Genomic DNA, 14882 nt, shown 5'->3' on the forward strand with positions numbered 1-14882 from the left:
CAGCGAGAGCCTTCTCCCGCGGATGGAGGTGGCTAGCACGAGGGGACATAGCCTTAAATTGAGGGGTAATAGATATAGGACAGAGGTCAGAGCTGGGTTTTTTACGCAAAGAGTGGTGAGGCCGTGGAATGCCCTACCTGCAACAGTAGTGAACTCGCCAACATTGAGGGCATTTAAAATTTTATTGGATAAGCATATGGATGATAAGGGCATAGTGTAGGTTAGATGGCCTTTAGATTTTTTCCATGTCGGTGCAACATCGAGGGCCGAAGGGCCTGTACTGCGCTGTATCGTTCTATGTTCTATGTTCTATCCTGGTCCCAGAGGGACACACTAGCCCTTCTCCTGGTCACCCCCTACTACTCCCCCCGGCCTTGGCAGACGACCCCCAGCCAGCGGCACAGCTGGCAGCCCACCATTGCACCTTTGGAAACTTTACTTACTTCCTCTCCCTCATTGGTCACGGCTCCCGGTCCTCGTTTTTAAATACCGCAAGCGAACCTCGCTATCGGCAATTTGCCTGGTACAGGCGGAGCATCGCACGGGGCCGAAGACTACCAGGTCAGGCACATTAATGAGATGCTAATGATTGTTACTGGCGCAGGGCATGGAATGCATCCACGTCACTATCGAGGCACCGGAGCATGACATTCTGCTTGGCGCCCGCGCCCATCTCAATTTTTGTCTGACGCTGTATTCTCCGCCCGATTGCGGTTTGCGATTCCGGCATCGGCAAACGGACAATTCAGCCCATGATATATGGCGGTATATGCTATGTGTTGTGGCGCTTCGGGTGGCACCTGACACGGATTTTGTTTTCCAATCTCTATGAACTTTTACTTGATGCCCCCACCCCCTGCGTGTATGTGCGTGTGAGAGAGAGATCTGTGGGCGTGGCTGGAGGTTATAGTTGATGCAGGTATGTGAGGGAAGATGTTGTAAATGCAGGGGGAGATTTGACAGTAGGAACCTGAGCAGCAGAGGGGTGGACGAGGAATCTCAGAGTGTGAGCCTGCTGTGATCCTGACCATTCCGACCTGTGCTCCTCCCGCCCTGTCTGCACCAACTGGGGACGTGGGTCTTTGACCTTTCAGGTACGGTGACTGATTGAGGGTGGGATGGGGTTCACCGATCCCCCAGCCAGAGTGTGCACAATCTGGGCAAGTCCGTGGGACATCTTCCTGCAGGGCTGCACTATTTCAGAAGCGATTAGTTATTGAAAGATTTTGTGCAGGGCGCGAAAATCTGCTGAGTGTTTAACATTGGAACACTTTGGCCGTGTCTCTAAACACACTTCAGACGGCACATCAGATGGAGAACAATCGGTGATTTTGATAGTTGCTCGCTTCAATTTGCTACAGTTCCTTAATCGGAATAACACGTTATTTAAGGGATGCATGTAATGTATTTAAATATTTAAATATTGAGGGTGGTCCTTTTTTCGGTCTTATGTCTGCAAACTTATCTTCCAGATTGGAGGTTTTGTGCTTTCTTCTATTATTCGAGCGTTATTGCTGAAATACTTTTTTGTAAATAATTATCGCAACATCATTATTCAAAAGCGTTTGCCCCTCTGACAAAATTATTTTAATTATTTTGAAGTGTTTTCCACTCTGTAATAAATGTTCTCGGGATTCCCGTGTGGGGAGGGGACGATTTTCCCTTTCTCAAAACACAGTTCCGCTTCGTTCGTCTCAACATGGAGACAGATATGCCTCTGGGGCGAACGCCATCCAGACAGTTATCTTGTAATTCATGTTTCATTTCCGTTCATAGAATCCATAAGAATCCCGACAGTGCAGAAGGAGGCCATTCAGCCCATCGTGTCTACACCGACCCTCCGAAAGAGCACCCTAACCCACCGACCCTCCGAAAGAGCACCCTAACCCACCGACCCTCCGAAAGAGCTCCCTATCCCACCGACCCTCCGGAAGCGCACCCTAACCCACCGACCCTCCGAAAGAGCACCCTAACCCACCGACCCTCCGAAAGACCACCCTAACCCACCGACCCTCCGAAAGAGCACCCTAACCCACCGACCCTCCAAAAGAGCACCCTAACCCACCGACCCTCCGAAAGAGCACCCTAACTCACCGACCCTCCGGAAGCGCACCCTAACTCACCGACCCTCCGAAAGAGCACCCTAACCCACCGACCCTCCGAAAGACCACCCTAACCCACCGACCCTCCAAAAGAGCACCCTAACCCACCGACCCTCCGGAAGAGCACCCTAACCCACCGACCCTCCGGAAGAGCACCCTAACCCACCGACCCTCCGAAAGACCACCCTAACCCACCGACCCTCCGAAAGACCACCCTAACCCACCGACCCTCCGAAAGAGCACCCTAACCCACCGACCCTCCGAAAGAGCACCCTAACCCACCGACCCTCCGAAAGAGCACCCTAACCCACCGACCCTCCGAAAGAGCACCCTAACCCACCGACCCTCCGAAAGAGCACCCTAACCCACCGACCCTCCGAAAGAGCACCCTAACCCACCGACCCTCCGAAAGAGCACCCTAACCCACCGACCCTCCGAAAGAGCATCCTAACCCACCGACCCTCCGAAAGAGCACCCTAACCCACCGACCCTCCGAAAAAGCACCCTATCCCACCGACCCTCCGAAAGAGCACCCTAACCCACCGACCCTCCGGAAGAGCACCCTAACCCACCGACCCTCCGAAAGGGCACCCTAACCCACCGACCCTCCAAAAGAGCACCCTAACCCACCGACTCTCCGGAAGAGCATCCTAACCCATCGGCCCTCTGAAAAAGCACCCTAACCCACCGACCCTCCGAAAGAGCACCCTAACCCACCGACCCTCCGAAAGAGCACCCTAACCCACCGACCCTCCGAAAGAGCACCCTAACCCACCGACCCTCCGGAAGAGCACCCTAACCCACCGACCCTCTTGAAAATCACCCCAACCTAGGCCTACTCCCCCGCCCTATCCCCGTAACCCCACCTAACCAGCAGTTTTTGACACTAAGGGGCAATTTTTTTTGCATGATCAATCTGCCTAACCTGCACATCTTCGGTTCTTTACTCATTATCCCAAATCACTCAAATTAACTCCAATTGGGAACAAGCAAAATTCAAATCTCAGATTCCACTTCATATTTTCAAGTGGAGGAATGCAAGATGAACCGTTCCAGACTGCAGTGATTTAATATGGCTGTAAATTCAACTGAGCACATCTTTGAGACAGTATAACCCTTTGCCTTTAACGTACAATTTGACTTTCTTGAAAGCCTCCCTCCTATATGTATTGGAAGTACTTTTGTACCGAGCAATAAATAATTTGTATAGTATTTAGGAGTGCAAACCTCTCAAATGTTTACCCAAGGCCTTGAGGAAGATTACAAACTTACACTGTAAATCATTCATTGTATGCCGTGTTGATTAACGGGTAACCCCCAATTATCAACTCTGGACACTTTCATCAATCATTCAGCATCAACAGCCTCAGGTTAAAGTCACAGAAAATATTGAAGCCGTGCCATCTGTTCTTTCAGGGATCTGGAAGAGTTCTTCACAGTATGTAAATTATGGTTTCCGCTCTGGGGCCCAGTCCATACATCTTGGGCTGGATTCTCCGGTTTTGAGGCTATGTCTGGAGCATGTGTCTAGTCTTATGATGAAAAAGCCGGCACTGCCCCTGGACCGATGCTCTGCCCGGTGGGGACCTGGCATTCCGACTGAAACGGCTGCGCGGACCCGGCCTGCCAGATAGTGCCCCCTGTAATCCCCCCCAGCCAACCCGGAACAGCCCCTCCAGTCCCCCAGCTCCCGCCGAAGCCCCCCGACCAGCAGAACCCCCCCCCCCCCCCCGCCGACTCTGGTGGCACTGGATACATTCCACAGCCAACAAGTGAGGTTGAAGAAACCACGGACCACAAGTGATCCCCGCCGTCAGGAATCACCCATGGCCCCCATTAACACCGATCGCCCCCCTTCCCCTCATCCCTCCCACCCACCACCCCCCAACTAATGTTCGATGTTATCCAGTTCTTGAAAGTGCATAATGAATAATGCCCATGAATTGTAGAACCCCTCTGTCCTTCCCCTCAGTTCAAACTTAACCTTCTCAAGAGTCAAGAATTCCAACAGATCCCCCTGCCCGCCAGGGCACAGGGTGGAGAGGCTGCCCTCCAACCCATCAGGATCCGCCTTCGGGCGATCAACGAAGTGAAGGCTACACATCTGCCTCCGCACCCGTTTCTAACCTTTGCTGGTCCGACACCCTGAATATGGCCTCCCGGGCTTCCCGGGTCCAGTGTCACGTGCACCTAAAAACCTCCTTCCACTAATCCTCTAGCTTTGGACAGGACCAAACCATATGAACGTGATTAGTGCCCACCCTCCACCCCCGCAACGTTCACACACATCTTCTACTCCTTCAAAGAATCGGCTCATCCTTGCCCTTGTGAGGTGTGCTCTGTATACCACCTTCAGCTGTATCACCTGTCATGTGAGAGTACCTTTAAGAAATTGATGTTTAAGCAATGAACCTTTAAGAAATGGAGCAGCTCATATTACTGAAGTGATGTCAGAGGGTGTGGGGAGCTGAGCTCACTTCTGCTTTTAGTTTCAGTTTGAGAGAGCAGCTGAAAAGTGCCTGGCTGGTTTGCTGATTGCTGCATGAAGAAAAAGAGCTTTGGTGTGTCTGTGTTTGCAGTGAGCTGGATCTTCTGTGATCTCTTCCATGAAAGACAATCTCTGAATCATTTGGGTGATTTAAACTCATAATAGTAATGTCTTTAACCTGATGTGTTTCTGTTTCAAGGTGTTAAGTCTTTTGGAGGTTTGAAGGAACATTTTGAGGGATTATTTAGTGTTTTTCGGGATGTTAAGTGATCCACAGTTTATTTAAAAGGTTAAGTTGAGTTCATGGAATAAACATTGTTTTGTGTTTAAAAACCCACGTGTCTATAATTGTAATACCGCACCTGGAGACCAAGCCGTGTGCTTCAAAAGCAACAATACATTAAAGGGTGAGGTTGGTTGAACTCCATGATACATTTTGGGGTTCTGAAAACGCCGCTCCCTAAACACAGCCCCAATCTCGTGCATGAGGTGGAGACATTCACTCTCCGGAGCACCTCACACCAGAACCCCTCCTCCATATCCTCTCCCAACTCTTCCTCCCACTTTGCTTTGATCCCTTCCAGTGTTGCCTTCTCCTCTTCCAAAATAGCTCCGTAAACCGCTGACACTACCCCCTTCTCCAGTCCCCCTGTCGTCAGCTCCTCTGACACTTACCATCTATGACATTATTATGGGTCATTGAAATGACATCCTGTCTCTGACTGAACCTTTGCTCACAGGTAGTAAGTAACACCCCATCCCGTACTCAAGTTCCACATCACCAGTTCCACGATGGCGGTGTGGCTCATGTCACCACTTTAGTCTCTCTCTCTCTCTCCGGTCCCTCCACAATTTTCCCCATCTTCGAGCACCCATCTTGTTTCATCCCCTCCCCTTTGTAGTCTACTGCCCATCCAAATTTCTCACTGAAATATTCTCACTTCTTTCCTCCCTCAATCCTTGCACTGAAAGATGTCTATCCTTTGTGATTCTCTTATCCTTCTATCCCCAACTTAATTTTTGTTCCCCCTCTCCCTGCTGCGCAAAGACCAATTATTTCCCCACTTTCCTCTTGAGCAGCGCTGTAACCACCAGAAGTTGTAGAATTGTTTCTGATGCGTTAAACATCATTGGCTGAGATGGACAGATTTTTAATCAATAAGCCAATCAAGGGTAATGGGGATAAAGCAGGAAAGTGGAGTTGGGGATTGTCATATCAGATCTGGCATGATCCAGTTGAATGGTGGAGCAGACTCAAAGGGCCAAATGGCCTACTTCTGTTCCTACATCTGCAGCCTTATGACATGCCCTTCATCTTGGTCCTTCGTTTTGTTAATATGCTACAAAATTTCAAAATCCAAAATGAAAATGGGATCTGCACCGACCTGAGACAAGGACACTATGGTGTGAGAGGAAGGGGTAGCAGAGGTATGAAACAGGTGGACAGAAGGAGGCTATTAGGGCACTTAATAGTGGTTAGCCTTGCTTCTCACAGCACCAGGGACTTGGGTTCAATTCCAGCCTTGGGTAACTGTGTGGAGTTTGCACATTCTCCCCGTGTCAGTGTGGGTTTATTCCTGTTTCCTCCCACAGTCCAAAGATATACAGGTTAGGTGGGGTTACGGGAATAGGGCGGGGGTGTGGGCCTAGGTAGGGTGCTCTTTCAGACGGTTGATGCAGATTTGATGGACCGAATGGCCTCCTTCTGCACTAGGGATTCCATGATAGCACAACCTTTATTAGACAAGTGTTATGCTAATCCTGGTGAGAGAAGCCAAATGCAACAAATTTGGTAAAACAATATCCTAAGAATTATTTTTCTACCAATTTCAATTTAGCCACTATCTCCTCAAGGTCCTATTGCCAATTACACACTCTAAATATATGCCTTATGGGGGCAGGTTGGAGTCAGCACTAGCCATGCGCCAGATCAGAGGGGGAGGGGGGATGGAAAATCCCACAAGGATCAGGAAACCTGATACTCAACCGGAGAGATCGCAAAGGGCATGAACCTAATTTTAATAGGTTTGCATGATTTTAAATGTTATTAGTGGGTCCCCCTGCCACATGATCCCCACTTAATAAATATTCATACCTGCCGATGTGGCATCATGTCAGTGAGGTTCACAACAAGTTTGGCCAAATGAGAAGAAGTCGAGGGGATCACTCCAGGGGCGCAGAGCTAAATATAACACCCGGAGGAAGGGAGGTTCATGCCCTGGCACTGGTTAGCTCTGCCAAATTGGCACTGCCAGACTGGCACTGTGCCAACCTGTGCTGGGGACAGTGATGGAGCAGGTCCCAGTAGGAGCTCTATGGGGCGGGGGTTCATTTATGTGTGGTGGGAGAGAGAGCAGACATGGGGGGTGGGATGCAGGGTCAAAGTGAGGATGAGGAACGTTGCAGTGGAGGAAAGGCAAATGCCAGTGAGGAATGTCTGGGGGTAGAGGAATGCCGCAGAGGAGTGTTGGGAGGGATGGTGGGGGAATGCCAGTGAGGATTTTCAGGGAAGAGGGAGAGCCCCCAATACCTCCGTGGTGGGGGCTGGGGCCATTCGGCTGCAGTGTTGATCAGGGCGCATTTTGATCTCCGTGGAGCCGGCTGCCGGCTCTATCAGCCCTGCCCTACCAAAGTGACAGCGTAAACTACTCCCATTCTTTTTCTTCATAGTGCCTCCATGTTTGGAGGGAAAACTGGTCTGTGCAAGTGGAGAGTTACACGCCAGTTTACAATCTGAACCTGACACTTTGTCAATTCTGGTAAGATTCCACCTTATACCTTAGAGTTCTAGGATCTCTTGGTAACAGAGATAAGTTTGTAATCATTTGTGGTCATTGATTATTCCCTATTTGTATCTAACTATGAGGACCATGGCAACTTATTACCCCATACCATTGAACTTTTTATTTCCCCAACACAAAGCTCAGGTCCAAAATATTAAGGCTGAGTCAAAAAATGTGCCTTGCTATTCTCTTCTTTAAATATTCCTATTGTCTCATGACAATTGAAAGATGTTTCTTTTCTGGAGAAGATGAAAACAATTATAGAATGGTTTCCTTGTTCAATGTACTTATGAGGAAACACTTTCTGAATGAATGTTCTCAACGTTGAGCCTCCCTGGTGTGGAACATGAATCTGTTCACCCCAGACGTAGTCGTCTATAATAGAGAAAACCATACAAGGCTAGGAAACTCCTTGATTGGGGCTTTTGCCATCTTAGCCTTGAGAAAGTGCAGTGTGACGAGGTGCATCCCGGCCATTTGGTGGAAATAGGGCATATTAAATGGCCGGGATCTGGATGCCAGAAGATTTTAAGGAGGTTCTGCGGGTTTTTCAGCCCTCCGTGTGAAGAACACCAGAGATCACATTGCAGATATTTTCAGTAACCCCTCTCTACTGGAGCAGGCACCATCTGTCATATTTTGTACTCTTCTTCAGCTGGTGAGAAGGAGAATCTTATAAATACCTTTTAGCACCACAGGTCACCAATAGGTTCATGCCAGCAACTAACAGAGGATGCACTGTCCATGGGATTTTGTCGTTGGGGAGGGGAACGCCGGAGAGGAATGTCTTGGGCGGGGCGGGGGGGGGGGGGGGGGGGGGGGGGGGAGTGGAATGCCAGTGAGGACTTTCAGTTTAAACCATTTTTTCCCGAGAATCATTGAACCACACTGGAGCACATTCCACAGGTGCCCTGCCTAAGTGATCTCTTGTTCTGTAAATCCAGGAAAATAAGCACAAGATAACAGGTCATTCTTGAGGAACATCACATGTTACATTGAGGACAGAATAGCTGAATTATTTTACAGCAAAATTTAATTCGATCATTTTGTCATATTTGTAAGATTTCCTATTTGCTTTTTATCTTTAGATGAATCTGGAGATGGGATCCATCAGCGGAAGTTCGTACTATGCCCTTTTCTTTATGATTTTGGGTGAGAACCTTTTCCTAAACTCTCTTTACCCAAAGTGAAAGCTTTTAGAGGAGTAGATACAGGGGTCAATTGTCCAAGTCTCTACCTGTGGCAAGCAATCTCACATCCGCAAGTGAGTTTCAAACCAATTATAGACACTGAGCTCCCTCTGGTAAGAACATCAAAACCTACTTTCTAATATCACTAAAACGTCACAATGTAAATAATGTCTTTTATGCTGCATATCTATTGCTTCTCATTGTGGCATGTGTGCTCTGAAATGAAGGATGGCAGTGCTACTGAAGGAAATAATTTATTATTTTGTACTGTGTGAGAGCATTAAATACTCCTTGTGGATGAGAAGTGAGATACAGAAGAGATTTCCTATATTAGAACATAGAATTTACAGTGCTGAAGGAGGCCATTCGGCCCATCAAGTCTGCACCGACCCTTGGAAAGACCACCCCACTTAAGCCCACACTTCCACCCTACCCCAGTAACCCCTCCTAACCTTTTTGGATACTAAGGGGCAATTTAGCATGGACAATCCACCTATCCTGCACATCTTTGGACTGTGGGAGGAAACCAGAGAACCCGGAGGAAACCCACGTAGAAACGGGGAGACCGTGCAGACTCCGCACAGACAGGTACCCAAGCTGGGAATCGAACCTGGGACGCTGGCGCTGTGAAGCCATAGTGCTAACCACTGTGCTACCGTGCTGCCCATGGTATTTTGGTAGTATGCCATAGTTCTGGAGAGCTCTTCATATTTCAACAGTCTGACTAATCCATGCTGCCAGTTATATTATTAGTACAAATAATATTGAAGCTTTTGTATTCCGTGCTTGAATCCTCTTGGAACCAGACTAAGAGGTCCCACATTCATTTTATTTTGCATTATCAACAGAAGGGTTATTAGCCTAATTATCTATGAAGCCAAATCCTGAAGATGAACATTCAGTGCTCTAACACTCTAAACCGAAATTCAAAGTAGCTTTCAATAACAGGAGACTTTAAGTGATATTAGAATAGAGCCATATCTTAAAACAGAGCTGAAACAACAGAAATGAGTGATAGATAACATAATTTCAATCAGCAAAGTTCATATGTCAATGTTTGTCATGCCCATAATACACTCCCCTTTATATATTTTTAGGTTGACATTAAACTCATTCAAAAACGAATAACCACTGGCCTAAAAGTAGTGAATGAAATAAAACATCTGAAGCACTGATGTGTGAACACTGCTAGTCAGAGAATATGCCCCAAATGTGCATGACCAAGAGGAAAACAATAATGGCAAATTGCTATGATCTGAGGCCAGGGCATGCTCTGTTTAAGGAAGGACTAGCAGAAAATATGAATGTGTAGACAATGGAGCAGTTTGCATTGACTGATGAAACAATATTTGGAACATTGATTTTAAAGTAACAACTTATTTATTTATTATTCATTTATTTATTTGAGCAGCCTCCCAAGGTAGTGGCTTGCAACAGCTCATGGCTGACCAAGAAACAATTGTGAAAATTTTGTCTTCAGGAAGATGTAAGTTAAGTTTATCACACAAGCATATAAACTGAGTTTGTGACACTCTGAAGCCGAATACGTAAGTTACCTGAAAAATGTACCTGATTATCATCTATTTACTAATTCAGTGTTACGAACGTTCTCATGAGGTGAAAATGTGTCTACATGGTTGGCCAATGATCATAGAATTTACAGTGCAGAAGGAGGTCATTCGGTCCAACGAGTCTGCACTAGCCCTTGGAAAGAACATCCTACTTAAGCCCATGCCTCCACCCTATCCCCGTAACCCAGTAACCCACTTAACAATTTGGACACTAAGGGGCAATTTATCATTGCGAATCCACCTAACCTGCACATCTTTGGACTGTGGGAGGAAACCGGAGCACCCGGAGGAAATCCACGCAGACGCGGGAGAAAGTGCAAACTCCACACAGACAGTCACCCAAGGCCAAATTGAACCCGTGTCCCTGGCGCTGTGAGGCAGCAATGCTAATCACTGTGCCACCGTGCCACCCCTGATGGATACCAGTATGATTCAAGAGAACATTGTAATACAGTACAGTACAAAGAAAGAAAATACCCTGGGCGGCACTGTGGCACAGTGGTTAGCAATGCTACCTCACGGCACTGAGGACCTGGGTTCGATCCCGGTCCCGGGGTCACTGTCAGTGTGGAATTTGCACATTCTCCCTGTGTCTGTGTAGGTTTCGCCTCCACAACCCAAAGATGTGCAGGTTAGGTGGATTGACCACACTAAATTGCCCCTTAATTGAAAAAAAATCAGGTACTCTCAATTTATTTTTTTTTAAAGCAAGGAAATACCCCAAATCAGCATCACGCACTCTGAGGCCAGGTGAATCTTTGGCCAGATACATTTTAAAACTCTTTTTATCTTGCCCCAAACCTTAAACCTATTTCTGCCAGCAGTACTCCACTGTCCGCGGCACTTTTCCTGATCGCCTTTCGCAATTCAGAGTAGACCCTGGAGACAGTTATAGAAAGCTTTGTTTAGTCCCCATCTGGAGGGCTATACTCAATCATGGGTACCACACAAACAGGTAGGATATATTAGCCTTGAAGGGAGGGCAGCACAGATTCATCAGAATGATATTGAGAATAAAAGGGTTCCATAGCAATGTCTAGATGTGTAGACTGAGCAGAGGCAGATTTGCAGTTTGTGAGGCCCCCCCCTCAACCTCATGCTCCTCCTGACCCCACTCACCCTCATCCCGCAGAACACAAAGGTGGAAGCCGTAAAAATACTCTAATTGACCACTGCTTTTTAACTTGTAGAAGCGCGCCCGTATTAATAATTTCTGAATTGAAATCCAAGCTTACCCCTTGTCAGAATAACAGGAAAGATGGTCAATATTGCGACGTGAGTTTTGAGGCAATCAAACATGGAACTTGCTGATGAGCAATGAGATGGAAATGTTGCCTGCAAACTATCACATACAAGTCTGTACCAATCAGCTGGTGATCTCGGAGCACAGAACTCATCATTATCGATGCATTTTGTACACCTCTCCTCCTCAGAGGGACCTATACTTTTTATTAATGTTAGTGCCCCTGCTTCCACTGAGATATATTTATTTTGAACTTCCATGACAATGTTTATTTTCAAAGCCAAAACAGCATCTGCACAAGCGGACCACCTGGTGTCACAATTTCTTTTGGCTGTCACATGTTTTCCATTTGCCTGCTCCGAGCCCGATTGCAACATATTCCTCCACAAAACAAAGGCATACATGTCTTGAACAAAGTAAAAAAAAAGTACAATTTCTTCACAGGATTCAGCTGCAGCACCGCAGATTAATTTGAAGGAGTGACTGGAACATGCGATGAATAATGCACAGGGGCTTGCATTGTTGAGACCTGCCATATTTGTGGCATTATCGAAGATCTGCCAATGATAATTTTTGATCTTCAAACCTAAATGTTCAATAATTTCCAAACAGATGTTTCCAGACACTCAGAAGTGTGGGACTGTAACTGGATAAAACAAAAATAATCGCCCTACAACTTCACCATCGCTGGTCACATATCTTAAAATTAATGTTAATTGGTCCACATGACTCACGTCTGGTGTTGAATCAACTTTTTGGAATAGTATTTGGCATCTTAAACTTCATTTGGAAATTGGTTTCTGAGCTGCTCTGTCTAGTGATGAAGTCATCGTAGGTTTGGTGTGTTAAAGTTTAGTCTTCTCTCAGCCACAATATGGACAACTTTTCAAATGCTCTTTGAGAAGCTCATCAAATTCACTGTAGAATTCATGTCCTCTTACAGGTAGTCCCAAAGAAAACAGCAGTTTGACCATGGCAACTGTTGTACTGTTCTATGTTCTATGTTCTAACAACATGTCTCAGCACTTTCCTCCAATAAGAACACTCCTTTTCAAACTGAGCCAATAGTGCAGAGTCAATTCTTCCAGATAATTTACATCTTTGAACGAACCCACACGTAACTTTAACATGAGTTTTGGAAGTTTCATGATCAGCAATATCTCTTCCAACATTTCTGCAGTTAGAGTACCCATTGACAAATGATTGTTTCTCTTTACTCGGGTCAGGGAACCATTTTCAAACATATCAGTTGACTGCCTAAGAAGCTTTTGAAAAAAAGCAACCAATTTTTAATTTCCGTCAACCCTATTTCTCTTCACCCTCAGAAAATGGGACTTCTGAAGACTTCTAACCTGATTTTGGTTTCCAGCCTCAAACTCTTTTCTCAAATTTTCCATGCTACCAATGTTTTCAGTTTTATTTAGTATGAAATATTCCATCATACTTAAGTAAAAAACTCACCACTATTCTTAGAATTTCCCCTAAACCAAAAAGGGTCAATAAGACATTCTAAATGGTGAACAGGGATTCTCACTCCCTGACTCCAATGCAGATGTAGGTGGGTGCTATTCAGGTCAATCTATATTTTCAAGTTATCCCCCGGTATAACCCATATCTCCATAGAAGATTTCATCTACTTGCCACTTAGTAGCATTGATCCTGGGTCCCGCGTTGCTAAGTAAAGTAAACTTTGTAATAACCACTGTTTCAGGTTAAAACTTTAAGTTATTTTATTATTATATTTTTTCTTTTAAAAGATGAAATCACAGTTTTTACAGAAAGGTAAAAAGATCTTTTCTTTGGATCCTCCTGGTCAGTTGTTAGACCTTCAGGCCTGCCTTGACAATCATTCTTCCTTAGCTTTTGGTTTTCTCCTGATGGATTCACTGTTCTGTTTGGTTTATGTGTTCTATCCTTCCAATGACCTAGGTCAGCTATGAGAGCTGACTCTGCTGGCTGTTACCGATTTAGGGTTTATATTTCCCTTCTAGCACTTATTAGGTTTATCGTAAAGTGCCATTATCGTAAAGTAACTTTGTTTTGCTCTTGATTGTTCAAGGTACCTTTAATGTGAATTACTTCTAACACGACTATGTATTTATGTTGAGTATGAATTTAGCTCATTGAACTCTGATTACATTTTTTCCCTTGTAATATTCAAAAGTGCTTTGATCATAGAGGGGTGTTACTTCTATTTTTTTTTAAATTGTGCTCTCGTGGACACGTCGTCTCCGGCTTCCCTTATTCAACTGGTGTCAGCAGAATTTCACACCAAAACATTTGTCACCCAATTCAACTGAAGATCCTAGCCACTTACTAAAATAATTAACTTCAAAGAAGTTGCGAAATATTGTTCCTTTTCATGTAACTAAAAATTCAATCTGCTTTAACTTGAAAGACGGGCATCAGTTTTACAGCTTGAGCAGTCCCAAGCTGTTTTCTTAACACCTGTTTGATAAAGGCTATCTGCATTTCAAAACCTTCTTTTGCTGCTGCTGTTAACCCTTTGTGGGATTTTTCCCTACATTTTCTCATGTACCCTCAGGTCAGGTTTTGCCAGACTTCCATCTTTCAAAAGACATATTTTCCCATTTTTACTTTACAATACCCAATGGGACAGATTTTGGCCATAAGGCAATGTCTTCAGGGTTGGTTTCTCCCCTCATTTCAACAAAGGAATCAGCAATATCTTGTATTTCCGCTGTCAATGCAGAGTCCACTTCTTGTTCAATGTTTTTAGGTGGTATCTCCGGAAATCGGCAACTCTAAGTCATCAGATAATTCACCCATACATTTGGCTGAGGATGAATGGGCAGTTTGAGCACTGTTCAATACTTTGAACTTTTTAAAGCAAAATAACAAACTTTTTTTGGCGAGCTACATCCTCTTACCTTGCCTTCAATTTTCTGCACTTTGACTGCCAGATTGATAGTATCGCTTCATGCTGCTCAAGAAACTGATCTTCTATTTAAGCAGCTAATTAAGTGTCTGAAAGTGTTTTTTGAACAGTCAATCCCACCTTTTATCAGGTTCAAGCTCTGGAAATTTTGGATTAATCTATTAACTATGAAGCTGTGATTCTCCCTCCCTGTGGACTCCCAACCCCATCATTAACTCTCTCTCCCTCCATAATGCATCCAGCCATCACACACTCTCCCTGCAAGTTAACCCCCTCTCGTACTCTACTCCCCCACATCCTCACACTTCCCCCTCACCCACACACCCATCTCCTCACAGTCTCCCCCACTCCTCACATTCTCCCACTGTTAAGTGGGGAACCAAGTTAGGTTGATAGGATACTGGTCAATCATGATCGAACTGAATGACAGAACAGGCTAAAGGGACTGAATTGTCTACCGCTGTTCCTTCCCGTAATCATTCTTTGGATGTGAGTGTCTCTGTCAAGGCCAGCATTTATTATCCATCTCTAATCGCTGACACCTTCTTGAACCACTACAATCCATACACCCACAGTGCTGTACACCTCAGGAATTTGAACCAGTGG

The 14882-nt window shown here is 45.6% G+C and overlaps 1 protein-coding gene across 4 annotated transcripts in view; it reads left to right on the plus strand.

Moving 5' to 3' along the window:
• Positions 1–892: 892 nt before the first annotated feature.
• Positions 893–14882, plus strand: part of LOC119963255 (von Willebrand factor A domain-containing protein 2-like) — a 54033-nt gene continuing 40043 nt past the window's right edge. For 2 of the 4 annotated variants that reach the window (XM_038792078.1, XM_038792079.1), the window contains exons 1-3: positions 893–919; positions 8462–8525; positions 9975–10049. In XM_038792078.1, the coding sequence (XP_038648006.1) occupies positions 914–919; positions 8462–8525; positions 9975–10049 (145 nt within the window). In that variant the 5' untranslated portion in view covers positions 893–913. The other 2 variants (XM_038792081.1, XM_038792080.1) reach the window with 2 other exon arrangements.

Source organism: Scyliorhinus canicula, chromosome 3 (genome assembly GCF_902713615.1).
Source record: "Scyliorhinus canicula chromosome 3, sScyCan1.1, whole genome shotgun sequence".
NCBI classification, from domain to species: domain Eukaryota; kingdom Metazoa; phylum Chordata; class Chondrichthyes; order Carcharhiniformes; family Scyliorhinidae; genus Scyliorhinus; species Scyliorhinus canicula.